This window comes from Zootoca vivipara, chromosome 16 (assembly GCF_965207765.1).
Source record: "Zootoca vivipara chromosome 16, rZooViv2.hap1.1, whole genome shotgun sequence".
In the NCBI taxonomy this organism is placed as follows: Eukaryota; Metazoa; Chordata; class Lepidosauria; order Squamata; family Lacertidae; genus Zootoca; species Zootoca vivipara.
The window spans coordinates 31072803-31087975 of NC_142599.1; the positions used below are offsets into that span (position 1 = coordinate 31072803).

General features: G+C 51.7%; 1 protein-coding gene across 1 annotated transcript; it reads left to right on the forward strand.

Moving 5' to 3' along the window:
- Nucleotides 1-1309: 1309 nt before the first annotated feature.
- Nucleotides 1310-12773, forward strand: GPR137 (G protein-coupled receptor 137). The gene is made up of 7 exons (XM_035099094.3): nt 1310-2913; nt 5906-5955; nt 7227-7452; nt 8584-8733; nt 9114-9242; nt 10274-10368; nt 12040-12773. The coding sequence occupies exons 1-7, from the start codon at nt 2548-2550 to the stop codon at nt 12203-12205; spliced, it is 1182 nt and encodes a 393-aa protein (XP_034954985.3). The 5' UTR covers nt 1310-2547; the 3' UTR covers nt 12206-12773.
- Nucleotides 12774-15173: the final 2400 nt, after the last annotated feature.

A 15173-nucleotide genomic window follows, 5' to 3' on the forward strand; every position in this document is an offset into this window, starting at 1 on the left:
ATTCTCAAAAATGCTTATGTAAATCGCAGACGTACCTGCAAAAAAAGGGGGAAAGAATTCTTTCTCAATTGTTATAGTAGGGCAGGCATCCCCAAAATTCGGCCCTCCAGATGTTTTGGACTACAATTCCCATCTCCCCCGACCACTGGTCCTGTTAGCTAGGGATCATGGGAGTTGTAGGCCACAACATCTGGAGGGCCGCAGTTTGGGGATGCCTGTAGTAGGGCTAAATGGCACTGTGAGTTTACATTCAATTCAAATGTACCTATGCAAATATCACTCTCAATGGAGCCAATTTCTGGGTCTTCTTTCCTTCCTTAAACAAATACCATTTTAAATATATCCAGATTATTTATTTAGTGCTATATAGCCGTAAATAAATGGCCATCATAATTCACAACTCAATTCTGCATACCAGATACAGTATTCAGTGGCGCAACACACAGATCAATGGCACAGCTCGCATATTTCACAGTGAAAGGATGTCACCCAGTGTTTATCTGTTTATTTCTTCGGAAGGCTTGGAACCCGCCCTTTGATAAAGGGATTATGGCTGGTTGCGATAACACAAAATATAATACAAAACTGAAATAGTGCAATGGAAAATAAACCCACAGCCAGTGTGTCAACCTTTAGTCCCAGGATGGTACAGAAACAGATACAGTGGCAAGATCCTTGGACTAGTGCCTGGGAGTCTAGAGTTCAAATTCCTGCTCAGCCCTGAAGCTCAGTGGGTGACCTTGGGCCAGTCACTGCCTCTCAGCTTTGGCCATCTTTATTTTTCATTTAAAAGTTATTACAATTATTGCCTTTCACCGTGCAATCCTTTATCCAGAAGCAATATTTATTATCGAGTTCAATGACGCTTACACAAACGTAAGCAAGGAAGATTGCATCTCTCTCCTCCCTTACCTGGGAATTCAGTAGGACTTACTTCTGAGTAGACATGGCTAGAATTGTGCCGCAAGCGAGCACTTTTGCTGCTAGTCTGACATTGGGGGTTTCTGTGATATACAGGCAGGGACAATCCCATATTGTCATCAATAAACGTTGGAACATACTGGAGTAGTTGGGAGTTTCATAGCCTCTGCTGATTTATTGGAAGAATATGGGCAGAAGGTGCCCTTACTGGGCACTAGGACAGAACTGGGAGGGAATAGTTAGGAGGGAGCATTTCCTGGAAACGCACAGAAATCTCTGGGTCCGTACAGTAGTAAGGGAGGAGGGTCAGCTTCATTCGCCCACACTTAAGATGGCGACCGGAAAGAGCGTAGACGCTCTAGCCGGGTGACTTTCTGCGGCCTGTCCCATTCACGAAGCCGCTTACGTCCTTTGCGTAAAAGGAGACGAGGGTGCTAGAGCGGGCGCAGGTTTCGTCACGCCAAGCCGGTGAGAGGGAGGGGGCGGGCCCTTACTCTGTTTGCGCAGCTCGAAGCTACCAGGAAGGAACGCAGCTGGGGCTGCTTTAGGCCTGGGAACCGTCTCTCTCTCTCTCTGTCTCCTCTCCCCCCCATCCCAATTTTTTGGGCAGAACACAGCAAAAGGAAAGGAAGAGCTGCTTATTGTTCGAGAATCCGGAAGGAGCCCAGGGACCCAGGCATCCGACCATCTGAGGGGAGGCTTAAAGGAACCAGGTATATTGACGTTTAGTCAGGGAAACAAAAAGGACCCAGGCGTCCGAGGGACTGAAGCGAGGGGATCAAGAGACCCCGGCGCCTGGGAAGAAAAGGGTTAAGGGACGCAGGCATCCGGCGCCTCAAACTGGAGAAGGCGAAGAAGCCGAGGGAACCAGGTGTCCGATACCGCGGAGAAAGCAGAATGAAGAATTCTAGGTAACCTGGAAATTTGGAGCGAAGGGCACCTGAGCTTCCGGAAAAGCAAAGCAAAACGGGTCCAGCTCTCTGAGGACGGAGCCAAGTGACCAGGGATTTCCAGAGAAGGAGGCGATCAAGGGATCCAGACATCGAAGGACTAAGGGACCCTGGTGTCCGAGCACTTTGAACAGATGTGGCCCTGAAATCTGGGTGGTTGAGGAAGCGTTGCAGGACCTGCCAAGCGACCCAGGCACCTTTCACCTCCTGATCCTGGGGTGGGATGCAAGAGCCCTAGGTTGGGGAGGGGACAGCCCCTCGGGAGGTGTCTTGTTATTCCTGCTGAACATTTGACAGGATCAGAACCTTAGAGTAACCCAGCTCATTTCCAGGCATAGGAGAAGTCTTCCGTTTGTTTTTATTCACAATAAGAATTGGATTTGGTTCTCGCCTCCATGCCTTCTTAGCAAAGAAGGGTGGGTGGGCCAGCTGTCGTTTCCCCCCTTCTCTCTCCTGCTTCCAATCCCTTCCACGCTTCCCATGGAACTTGCAAAAACCCCTTGATTCATCTGCTTGAGGGGCTGGCCTCCCGCAGCAGCCCTGAAGGATGTAACCAACTACCGAACCCGGGGGCAGCTCCTCCGTCTTAAGAAAGTGGTGCCGGTTGCCTCGAGGCTTGCCCCCTGGAAATGACGCTTTGCTAACCGGACCGGGGCCCATCTCGCCAGGATTCAAGATGGAAAAGACCTTTGGCAACCTCAGCGCGATTGTGCCAGCTTCGCGCCTCACCCCGGCCTTCCCGCCGGCCGTCAAGGTTGGGCTGACGGCTCTGTACACGGGCCTCTATGCCTTGCTTTTCCTTTCGGTCTACGCCCAGCTCTGGCTGGTCCTCTTCTATCGCCACAAGAAGTTCAGCTACCAGACTGTCTTCCTCTTCCTCTGCCTCTTCTGGGCTGCACTGCGCACCACGCTCTTCTCCTTCTACTTCAAGAACACCCTCAAAGCCAACCACCTGAGCCCTTTCTTCTTCTGGCTCCTCTACTGCTGCCCCGTCTGCCTGCAGTTCTTCACCTTGACCCTCATGAACTTGTATTTTGCCCAGGTAACTCTTCTGAGGGGGTGCTTGCTTGCTTGCCCAGGTGGATTGTGGGTAAAAGAGGGGAGCTTGGAATGCTGGGCCAGTTTAGCGGATGGGGCCTTGAGGGTGGGTGAACTTCGGCTGCCAGGGCCAAATAGTGGCCCTTCAGGCCTCTGGACCTGGCCCTCAGGAATTCTTTCCACACCTTCCACCCCACCCTTGAAAATTTCCAGTGCCTCTTGCTTGCCTAGAAAGAGGATGGAGAGGATGTAGAAACCTCTGTCCTCCCCCCCCCCATGGCTGGAATGTAGCCTCTTGTACAAAGCCATTTCCATTATTCTGCCCACTTTTACCTCTGGCCCTGCCCACCACTTGCATGTGTGTCCACCGGCTCCAGAAGCTTCCGCCCCAAGGAATGTGGTTCTCAGCCTGGTTCTTCCCCCCCCAATATGGGCTCTGTATTGCTTGCTATGCTGGCCCTGTGCAGATGGGTGCTGGAGTCCGCCAATACCTGGAGGGCCACAGGTCCCCTCCCTCTGGTCTCAATCCTTGCACACTTGCTGCCTTGAATTCTCAGCCAGTCATTCTGCCTTGTTCGCCTGTCCTCACGATCTCATGGCTACTGGTCATGAAATGGCTCTTAACTAATTAGTTTCAGGATCAAAAGTACCATTCCTCTGCAGAAAAGGGCAATCAAAATGATCAGGGGGCTGGAACAACAATGAGGAAATGTTGCAACAATTTGGGCTTTTTGGGGGGTGGGGAGCAAGTAGTGGGGGGTGGGTGCATGATAGACATGTATAAAATTGCATACAGTGTAGAGAATAATAATAATAATAATAATAATAATAATAATATTTTTTTATTTATACACTGCCCTCCCCAGCCAAAGCAGAGTTCAGAGCGGCTAGCACCAAATATAAAAACAACTGGTTAAAATACAACTCAACACAAGACTAAATGCATCCAAATTAAATTAAAAATTAAAAATGCAACCTCATACAAAAGGGGGAAAGATAGGGAAAATGGGGGAGGGAATCAGGTTGCCTCCAGGCCAAATGCCAGGTGGAACAACTCTGTCTTACAGGCCCTGCGGAAAGAAATCAGGTCCCGCAAGGCCCTGGTCTCAGGAGACAGAGCGTTCCACCAGTGTTGAGAAGGCCCTGGTTCTAGTTGAGGCTAATCTGATTTCCTTCGGGCCCGGGACCTCTAAGGTATTACTGTTTATGGACCTTAAGGTCCTCCGCGGGGCATACCGGGAGAGACGGTCCCGTTAAGTACGAGGGTCCTAGGCCATAAAGGGCTTTAAAGGTCAAAACCAGCACCTTAAATCTGACCCTGTACTCCACCGGGAGTCAGTGCAGCTGGAAAAGCCCTGGGTGAATATGCTCCCATGGCAGGGACCCCGTGAGGAGCCTCGCTGCAGCATTCTGCACCCGCTGGAGTTTCTGGGACAGCTTCAAGGGCAGCCCCGTGTAGAGCGAATTACAGTCATCAAGCTTGGAGGGAAGCTTTCTCCCTGCCCCTCATTTTACAGTGGTACCTTGGGTTACAAATGTTTGGGTTACAAACACTTCGCTAACCCGGAAGTAGTACCTCGGGTTGAGAACTTTGCCCCAGGATGAGAATGGAAATCGTGTGGCGGCAACGGGAGGCCCCATTAGCTAAAGTGGTACCTCAGGTTAAGAACGATTTCGGGTTAAGAACGGACTTCCAGAACAAATTAGGTTCGTAACCGAGGTACCACTGTCCTAGAATCATCTAATGAAGCTGAATGCTGGGAGATTCAGGATAAACCAACGGAAGCGGCCTTAAACAGAGCAAGACCACGGGTCCATCTAATTCAGCAGTGTCTGCACGGACTGGCAGCAACTCTCCTGGGTTTCAGACTGGGGATTGAACTGAGAGATCCAGCATGCAAAGCAGTTGTTCTGCTGCCACTGATTTACCACTGCCACTGATTTACCTGCTGCCACAGGTTTACCACTCCCATCAGCCCATCACCCATTCCCATCACCCCCACCCCCCACCCTCTGAATATACATAAGGGTTTGGTGGATTTTGTTTCAGTGTATCTGACAAAGTGTGCATGCACACGAAAGCTCATACCAAAATAAAAACTTAGTTGGTCTTTAAGGTGCTACTGAAGGAATTTTTTTATTTTGCTTCGACTCAGACCAACACGGCTACCTACCTGTAACTGCTGCCACTGAGTTATGGCTCTTCCCCACCGACCTCTGCCCCGGTTTCTGTTTTTAAAGGAAGTACTTATTCACAAAGTGCATAGAACAGGGAGGCAACCAGGTGAATTTTCACAGAGAGGAAAGAAGACCCAAAAGCCTTGGCACCACCACCAAGAAGGCTCTGTACCATTACTTACATCACTGCTTGTGATGGTGTCACACAGGGGTGCCAACTTGAATAAAATATTGTGGGGGCCCAAGTAAGCCCCGCCCTGCATAACTGATCACATGATGCAGTGCACATATACCATTTGAATGGGAATGTCCACCAGCTTTGTGGGGTCTGAAATTTCAACTTGCTGCACAAATCTAGTTGTTGCCTTTTCAGGCAACAGTGTAGTGGTTAAAGGACTGGGCTAGGACCTGAGAGACTTGGGGTCTAATCCTTGTGCAGCCCTGCAGCTCGCTTGGTGACCAGTCACAGTCTCTTCAGAGCACAAGAGCAAAATATACACACCAGGAAACTTAGTTTGGACAGAATCGTGAATACGCTTCCGGAGTTAATGCTAAATCCATTACTTCCAATGAGCCACCTTAGCCGCTAGAGGGCCATGAACACTTTTGTCTGGAGCTTTTTAGCCTGGTCTACCCATGTGCCATCAGAAATCAAAAGGCCACATGGGGTGCCAGATGTGAAATATATTGGCATTCTTTTCAGCTCTTCTACCTGACTATCTTATTAGCAGGCGAAGTTATGCTATGGTTGTTTGTTGCAGGTCCTGCTTGTTTTCTGTAATTGCTAATCCCTGCCCCTTTCTTCCCTTCCCCTCCAGGTGGTTTTCAAGGCCAAAGCAAAATACCGCCCTGAACTGACCAAAGGCCTGTGAGTAGATGTGTATTTGTGTGTAAAATCATAACATCTTGCGTTCTTCCACCTTGCCATATATCCTCCTCAAGTGTCAGGGAAGAAAAAAGATAAAGTATTCTAGTATTTTTTTTAAAAAAAACAACCAGTTGCATTTTCCATTTAAAATAAAAATTAAAAATTAAAAAAAACCAATGTGGCTCTTCACATAAAATAGCTGGCAAATAAATGGAGAATGCAGGATTGCAAGTTTAAAAGGCAAAATCACAACATTATAGGAAATTAAAAATACACTCCCCCAGCAGCACCCTAGCTATAGCTTGCAATACAAAAGTAGAAGACAGGGTGAAATTTCAAAACTGAGTTGTTTGCCTTGGCTGGAAGCAGGTCCTTGAACTCTGATCATGCCTCTTGTTGCCTGGATGAAGAGGAATTTGTGAGTGTGCATGTAAAACTAATCTATGGTGCACGGGTAAAATTAACCCTTGCTCTGCCTACCTTAGCCTCTGGATCCACCCACTGCTGGCATGTGGCCCTGGAAGGTTGGCCAGAAGGTAGCCTGGCCCTCTGTCTGAGAAAGGTTCCCCACCCCTGAAGTATGGGGAGGAGCTTACCTGAGATTCACAGCTGTGATTCGCTCACTCCCGCACACTGCCATTAGATAGCTTTCAGGGGTTTGGAAAATTTAGGGAGGACAGGCCTCCCAATGGAGCCTCCATGTTCAGGGGCAATCTATCTCGGACCACCAAATGCTTCGTGCCTTTGACTTGTAGGCTTGCTGGCTGCATCTGACTGGACACAGCTGAACGACCAACTGGACTAGAGGGCCCCTGGGTCTGTTCCAGCAGGCCTCTCTCTTCTGTGCTCTTCCACTTTCTCTTTCTCAGTGGCCTGGCTCGCAAGCAGCACTAAGCTATGGTTTATAAACCATGCTAACCCTTGCTAAAAGCTGGTTGGCTGAACCTGGCCCTGTGGCTTAACTGTGGTTCATAAATCACAGTTCACCTTAATTTAATAAACCAACACTAACTGCCGTTTAGCATGGGTGTAAGGAGCTGTCACAACCGGAAAGCTACAGAGCTGCAACTGGAGAACGGCTCAAAATCGGAACCTTTCCCAATGCCAGGGGGCTCTCGCTGCACATTAGAAGAGCACACTAGCTCTCTCCCTGCTTGCCATTCCAAGCACCTGGCATTTTTGGGGCAGTCTGCCTCTGACAATGGATGCAGAGCATCGCCACGGGGGCCAGCAGCCGCGCTAACTCTGCCTCCCCGCTTTCTTTCTCCCAGGTTGGCAGTGCGAGGGGCGTGCCTGGGTGCCAGCCTCCTCTTCCTGGCAGTGAACGTGGTGTGCGCTGTGCTGGTGCGGGGGCGCCGCGCCGAGCCCTGGGCCGTGGTCCTGGCGCGGGTCCTCATCAGCGACTCGCTGTTTGTGCTGGGGGCTGTCTCTCTGGCCCTTTGCCTCTGCCTCGTTGCCCGGGGTTCTCCTTCCACCCGCATCTACCTGGAAGCCAAGGTGAGCATTTGCCAGGGGGCGTGGGGGGGGGGAGCTGGAGCCTGCTGTGTCTTCTTTTCCCTGTGCTATTCAATGGTAGGGTTGGGAGCTGGGGTTTGACATTGCTGCAGTGGCATCTCATCCCTGCCACCGAGACCGAAGCGTTTCACCTGCCGAGCTGGCCCTGGAACTGGTAGCATGTCGGAGAAAGCTGCCTTGTAGGTCCTGGCTTTTAGCACTTTACATTGTTGCTGGCATCCTTCTGTCTCGGAAGAACATGGAGGAGGTGAAGTCAAACTGCTGGAAAGTTATAGCTGTAGAGATAGATAGGGGAGAGACATGTTTTGTTGCAGCTGGGGCAGATGAAGGTGTCCGGTTGTGCTGCTGCAGATTTACCAGGGCGTTTCTTCTGTCTGCTCTCCTCCCGGCGGTCATTCCACCTCTGTTCACTGCTACAGATGCATGACCTGACTCCAGGCACTGCGCTCGTCTGCAAGGGATTCCCACACGGCAGGGTTCAACCTAAATTTGGTTTCCAGGACCTCGTGGTTTACATTTCCCCCATAGTGTCGGTGGCAGCACACTCCACAACCCCTGACGACTCCTCAGGTTATTTGGGTGGCGGGCAACATCCGCAACCTTTGTGCCAGGCAGCCTGTCTGCCCTGGGATCTGCATGCCCGTCGCACACACCCTGCTATCAATATTTGTAATGATTGGATCGGCCGCTACCACAGTGCCCCCGGTCCCCAGAGAAGTACCCTTAGCAAAAGAGGATAGGTGTTCGTCCCCCAAATTACGGATCCTTTCTAAGGGAATGTTCCCCTCTTCCTCAAGGTGATGACACTCTTCTTCCCCAAGACCCTCCTCCCTGATAGCCGCGGAGCTGTCGCCATGAAGGCCTCGCCCACCTGCGGCCAGGGATGATGGGAGCAGTAGTTCAACGCTATCCAACTGGACTCAAGCTCCCATCAGCCGCCAGCTTCCTGTTCAGCAGTCAGGGACGATAGGAATTTTGGTCCGATAAATATCTGGCGGGCCACCGGGGTCCTACAGCCAGTTTCAAGGCGCAGCAAGCCATGCTCTCTTGATTTGAGTTTGCTGCGACCCGCTGACCGGTCTCTCTTTCCTGTCTGCCCCTTTTCTGTGACAGGGCACCTCGCTGTGCCAAACGGCCGCCATGGGGGGCATCATCGTCCTGCTCTATGCCAGCCGAGCTTGCTACAACCTGGCGGCCCTGGCTCTGTCCTCCCGCACCCGCCTCGACTCCTTCGATTACGACTGGTACAACGTATCTGACCAGGTGAGCAGGACGGGCTAAGTTCGGATTCCTTAAGGGCCGCCCTTCCTACCTGGGAGGAGACCCGCCGCAACGGAACGAAACAACGGACTGGGCTCCGTTAAATTCCGCGGGTCGACTCTGTGTTGGATGCAGCCATTGCAGCGCAGACCTAACTTTTTCCACTCGGACCTGGGGCTTAATCCCAGGTAAGTGGGGGGCGGAGGCTTACTGCCTCACCCTGCCTTTGTCCAGCCCCTACCTCCCTGCCATCCAACTTACAGCCAGTCAGGGGGAAGTTCTGCCTGTCACTGGCTCTGGCTGGACCAGCTATTGGGCTCTCTGTCTCCCACCCCAGTGGAGAACCATCTGCTCAGGTGTCTCCCTTCTTCCTCCCCTTCCAGGCAGATCTGATCACGGACCTGGGAGACCAAGGTTACGTCATCTTCGGCCTCATTCTCTTCATCTGGGAGCTGCTGCCCACGACTCTGCTAGTCGGCTTCTTCCGGGTGCACCGGCCAGCTCAGGATATGGTGAGTTGAAGCGGTTGGTTGGGAGAGGAGCAGAACCGCAAAAAGGCAGTGGAAGGAGAGACCCGAAGCGTAGGGGGAGGCAGGGGGCTGTTGCCATTATGAGAGCATCACACAGTGCAGCAGGGGTGGGGTGGGGACGTTTTCCACGGGCCACATTCCCTTCTGGGCAGCCTTCCGAGGGCCACAAGCAGAGGCGTAAAGAAAAGAAAAGCGCCGCGACAAATTCCGGTTCTTGTCTTTATGTTGCAAAGCAGAAGGAATTCTAGATTTGTTCATTAGTGTTTTTTAAACTGCTTTCTAAAGGCATGCCTTCCCCAAGCGCCATTTCCAAGAAAGAGGTGGCAGAAAGGTAACCATAGATACAGCAGGCACTTCAGCAGCTCTGAGCCAGACCACTTCCTATCTAGCTGAAGGCAGCAGCAAAAATGAAACTCCGCAAGGTCTGCTTAAAACACCTGTATCGTAGGGACAAGGTGCAAATCAGCCGGAGCTAGCTTCATCCCCCCCCCCTATAGTTCCCAACATCCCTGCCCATGGGCCATGCTGGCTGGGGTGAATTGAAAGTCATAGAATCATAGAACTGTAGAGTTGGAAGAGACCCCCAAGGGTCATCTAGTCCAACCCCCTGCTGCAATGCAGGACTCTTAGCTAAAGCATCCATGACAGATGGCTACCCAACCTCTGCTGAATAACCTCCAAGGAAGGAGAGTCCGTAACCTCCGGAGGGAGAGCGTTCGGCAACATTTGCAGGGCACCAGAATGAGGACAGCTGGCGAAAGTCTTTTGGAAGGGAGCTTTGTAGCTCTGGGGCACCACCGGGAGGGATGGAGCTTCGCAGTGTTCTGGGTGCAGCTATTTCTGTGGGTGCTGCGTTCTCCTCCAGTGGCGTCTCCCAAGGCTAAGAGCTTGAATCCCATGGGCGCAATCCACTGGCAAGGGCTCCTGCCAAAAAAACAGGGCACCAGACATCCTGCAGGGAAAGGCAGATTGCAGGAGCAGCGCCCCCAGTAATGGTGCCTTCCTCCCCACAGAGTGCTAGCCGTGTCTTCAACCGGCAGCTGGGGGTCTCCCGATCCTACTTCTTCGACCATCCCGGGCAGCGCGACAGTGAAGGACTGACGAGCAGGTAATTTCTCTTCTTCCCCGAGGCCGCAATGGTCCCAGCCTCCTGATTCAGGAGCATAGGGAGCTGCCTTTATACGGCGTCTAGCCAATGGTCAGTATTGCCTGCGCTGACTGGCAGCGGCTCTCCGGGGTTTCCCAGAGGGGATGTTCCCAGACCTACCTGGGACCTTCTGCATGCCAAGCAGATACTCTCCCATCTGTTCACTCACACGATGTCAAGGGGTTGTTAGGCCAGCCCAGGCCATCCACAGAGCAGGAAAGAATATGAGACAAGGAATGCAGTTAGCTTTCATTCACAGAAAGTAACAACACAGCTGGCTGTGTCTTAATCCAGCTGGACACGTTGCTGAAACTGACCGCTGGACCCGCCCTTCCCCTCTAGCCTCTCACTCTGGATCCCTCCGAAGCAGACAGAGGCTGTGTCCGGTGTTAGCAGGGGAGGAGACCCAGCAGTACTGGGACTGCCCTACTGCTGGAAAGCAGGGGCAACGTCCAACTCCTCTCTCCCTGAGTCTGCGCTCACACTGCGACTCCCAGCCTCCAACCCTGTCCCGGAAGGCCCTTCTTCTTCTGACCCCCTCAAGCCCCCTGCTTCTAGCACCTCCCAGCTCGTCCCTTCCCCAGACTGCTCCCCAGTGTCCCACCACCACGATCTGGAGTCTAAGTCTTCTTCTTCCATGTCCTCTTGGGCTGCCAGTGCTCACCTGTCCTCCTCATCCAGCTAGTCTCTGACCCAGGAGGAGTCAGCTCAATGGCCCGTGCACTTGGGGTGTCTTATGTCCTGGTGGTGACAGAGGGGAAACTGCTTTCCTGTTGGCCCTTCCCCCTGGCTCTTCATTTCACAAACTCCTGAGAAGAGTCCTCCTGGGGCCCCAGATTCCCATCCCTGACCCGCTAGCACTAGACTGGGGCAGGTGTGCGGTCCCTGGCTGACAACCCCACTGCCATCCTTGCACTGGCTCTCCCCCCCTCAGAGGTGGAATGGAAATCATTTCCATGCCTGGAAGTTGTAAAAGCTCCATCGATGAAGCTGGCACAGCATACCAACAGTCGTTTTACTTACAAAAGCACTTTACTATACTGCTGTGTCATAAGCAGCTTACAGCAATAAAACTTAAAGCCGTACAATAAAAGCAATACAGAAAGGTTAAACGTCAATTAACCATTGTGGAAGGATATATTCCTAAGTTGCCTGCCTAGGCCTGGTGGAATAGAAAAGTTGTCTATCTTCCCGAGTGCTTCAGCATCACTACTGAGCCCCATCTCTTACCTAATTCAGGGGTTCCCAACGTGGGTCGTGCCACCCCTAGACTGGGGGTGAGGGGTGAGGGGTAAATGATTTCAGACTCTGAAAAGCAGGTACCACTGGATCAAGTTCATCCGTAATTAAACTTAAGTAGTTTTAATTGGATTTTGAATAAATGTGCCATTAATAGCGACCGTTTTGAATTTTATCGTGTTGATCTTCCTGAGTGGGCCGTACAAACTACTATTCTGAATTACACTTTTTATAGAGGTGGGGGGTGGGTGGGTTATGGAAACAAGGGGGCAGTGGGTTAGAAACCACTGATCTAATTCCTTTCTTTCCTTTTGCTTCCTATCACCCACATTAACTCCCCCACCCACCCACCCAAATTGCCTCTCCTTTCCCACCCCACCCGCTTCCTTCCAGCCTGACGGGACGCCTGGGCAGCGTCGGGAGCTGGTACGGCTCGATCAACCGCAGCGGGGAGCAGGACTGGTTTGGGGGGCCCCCTCCCACGGCCCCCCTTTTGTTCTCGCAGGCCACGGTGTCCGGCAGCCACCACCACAGCCTCTATTCCACTCCGCAGAACTGAGGGGAGCGGGGGGGGGGAGGCGGGTTTGTGGGGCACTGATGCAAAGACCCAGGAATCACTACTGATGTAGGACAGGTTTCTATGAAGGAGCAGGGATCGGGCACACACGGTATTATAAGCACCAACACCCCATTCCCCAGACTGTAGGAAAACCCAGCTTTATTTCTTTTAGCCATTTGGGTGGAGGTGGGGGCTGGGTTGGCTCTTGTTGCTGGCATCTCGGTCCTGATGCTTAAGCTCTCCCCCTCCTTCCCCAGCCCCCCCTCTGCCCCCACGCCCACCCCGGGTACTTAACCGGTAGTATACGGAGAACTCTTGGCACTTTAATTTACTCGGATTGAGGAGAGGGGCGGGCTCAGTTTTATCTGTGATGTCATTATTTAAACGAATTCTGGTCAAATGTGTCTGCGGGGCGGGGCTGGGGGTTTCCTCCTCTCCCCCCCCCTTCCCATGAGCTGGTAGCGGCAGTGTTTTGGAGTAGCCTTTTGTTATTTGCTAGACATGCTGCAGTTTTGGTGCTATTCCATTCCCCCCACTTAACAATAAAGTCCACTTTGTGTTAGCGACATTGCGTGTGGTTTTCTGTAGTTGTGCTGCGGCGGAAATGGGGGAACCTCTCTCTGGCTTTTCAAATGTTGCTGTCCAGGCGGGTTGGGGATTAATGGGTATCAGAGCCCCGTCTTGAGGGCTACATTCCCCCCCCCCCATTCCTTTGAACAAAATTACTTTTTCCAAGCATTCTTACGCATAAAAACATAGCAAAATAAGTGCCATGGAACAGGTGAATCCGTTTATTTTACAACATTGATATACTATTTGATTGTAACAAAACCTCAGGGTGGGTTTGCAGAAAGAATAAATAAAATTATCGGTAAAAGACAAGTATTTGAAACATTCAAACACCTATTAAAGTCAACAACAAGGTAAAACCAGATTAAAAAACGTGACAAAATATTTCTTTTCTTTTTGGTAAATGTTGGATCTGTAAAGTATCCAGGTCATTCTCTCACACACAAACCCCAACCCCAAAATAAAATGTGCACAGGCATTCTGGCTTTCCATTGGAAAGTATGGGTTTTTGCTGTCCATTGTGGATAAGTGGAAGATTTATCTCCCCCCCCCTAAACATGGTGAGAGGGAGGAAACCTTTAAACTGGTTGTGGAGGGGAACACTGGCTGGCGTACCTGAGCATAATTGGACTCTGCATGTGTGAGCCGATACATGGGGGTTCAATCCTGCTTCCTGCAGGGTTCAGGCATGCCAGGTGGGCACCTGAACTGAGCAGAATTGAACTCCTCTCCCCACTAGCTGATACATGGAGTGTTTTCAGACCTGCTTTCTGCAGCTAGCCTTGTGTGCCAGTAGAAGAGGTCTCCTCGTTTTAAATCTTTGGCGAAAGAGCCTGTGCTTCCAATGAAAGCAAAAACTGCCAGGAGCACTCCTTGGCCCCCATGTCACTGGCTGCTTTTTCCTCTTCCGGTTTGGACTTAAGTAGAGAGAGCGGAGCTACAGCCCCTGTTCACTGCTTTTGGAATACACCCTTCACTCGACACACACCGTAATGGCATCCAGAAGGCACAGTTTGCCAATGGTGGCTGGCAGGGTGGGTAGGGCGGAAGGCCTGCCACTAGGTGGAGCCAGAGCCAATGACAAGCAGAACCAACTAATGCTAGTTTTGTCCCCGTTCTCCCTGCTGAGTTCCACAAGGGGCGACACTGAGACTAAGGAGGAAGCTGGCAAACAGGGCCAGCCTGAAGAAGACTGGTTGTAAAAAGTTAGGAAGGTGTTAGGAAGGAGTTCACTCGAATGACCACAACCTCCACTGCAATCCACACCTAAATCGTACAGAGGCAAAGCCACTGTAAAGTAATACATGGGCTGCTTAAACTCTGCTTCTGACTGAAGGCCTCTGTAGGGCTTGAAACTCCACCCCTAATGTGCAGGAGGCGGAGCTTGGGAGCTCATGGATGAAGCCTATTGAAGCAGGAGGGGGAGTTTAGTAGCCCTAATTCTTTGCACAATAATTTCTCTCTTTTGAGTGGAGGTTTAATGCCCCACTCTGCTGATTCCCCTCTGTGTGTGTGTGTGTTGTTTTTTTTAAAGAGCATTTGATGCCCGCCTTGATCTTCCTCATTTTTGCACGCTCCTAGAAGGGAGGAGAAAAGGAAGATTGCATGAGAATGTTAAGCAGGGCAAGCTGGAAAAATCAGGATTAAATTTTTAGACTGCCGGGGAAGGCTGAGGTCTGGCCCAGTGGGAAAATCAAAATCGCCCGACTGTGTGCTCTTAATCCCCCCACCCTGAGACCAGTTTAAAAACTCCTTTCCCTAGAGATCCCAAGAAGGTGGCGATTAGTGGAAGCCCTGAGATTTGGCGGCTGCTTTTCAAAACTGGGGGTCTTTGCCATGCCCTCCAGCCTTAGGTGGAGAGGCTGACCTGTTCCTGCCCGGCCGGCTGCACAGGAAAGTATCCTGGCAGCTCCTCTGCATGACGCCGCTGTAAGCCCTGGCTGGCTTTTTAATCCCACCAATCTGTCCTTGGGAGGCCAGAGAGAGACCTGGTTGGGGGGAGAAACGGAAGCCTTTCATGAGCCGGGCCCTGACAGGAGCACCTCCAGAGAAGTACCATGAGCTGGCCAGGCGAGGAATGGAAGGTGGGGCTGCCGTCCCGGGCCTTGCGGGCCATCGCCGAGGTGGAGCAGCGGCTGGAGCGCCTGCAGAAGGAGCGGCAGCAGAAGCAGGTGCAGCTGGACACCCTCGAGGCCATGATGCACAAACAGAGGCAGAAGGTAATTGCAGGGGCCGTGGGGCAGGGAGCTCGTACCTGGCAAGAGTCTCCCATCCTCTGGGCACATCTGCCATGCAAGGGGTTTCTGTGGTTCCGGTTTGAGGCTTCCATTTGTTATCATAACAATAATGCAGACACCCCCCCCAAGTGTCCCTATTCTCCAGGGAAGATCCCGGATTT

What these genes read in the sequence shown, in the direction of transcription:
- GPR137 (XM_035099094.3), top strand. Translation starts at nt 2,548, where the DNA reads ATGGAAAAGACCTTTGGCAACCTCAGCGCGATTGTGCCAGCTTCGCGC. An exon ending in TGAACTTGTATTTTGCCCAG is followed by an intron (nt 2,914 to 5,905) that starts GTAACTCTTCTG and finishes CTTCCCCTCCAG; the next exon opens with GTGGTTTTCAAGGCCAAAGC. An exon ending in GGTACAACGTATCTGACCAG is followed by an intron (nt 8,734 to 9,113) that starts GTGAGCAGGACG and finishes CTCCCCTTCCAG; the next exon opens with GCAGATCTGATCACGGACCT.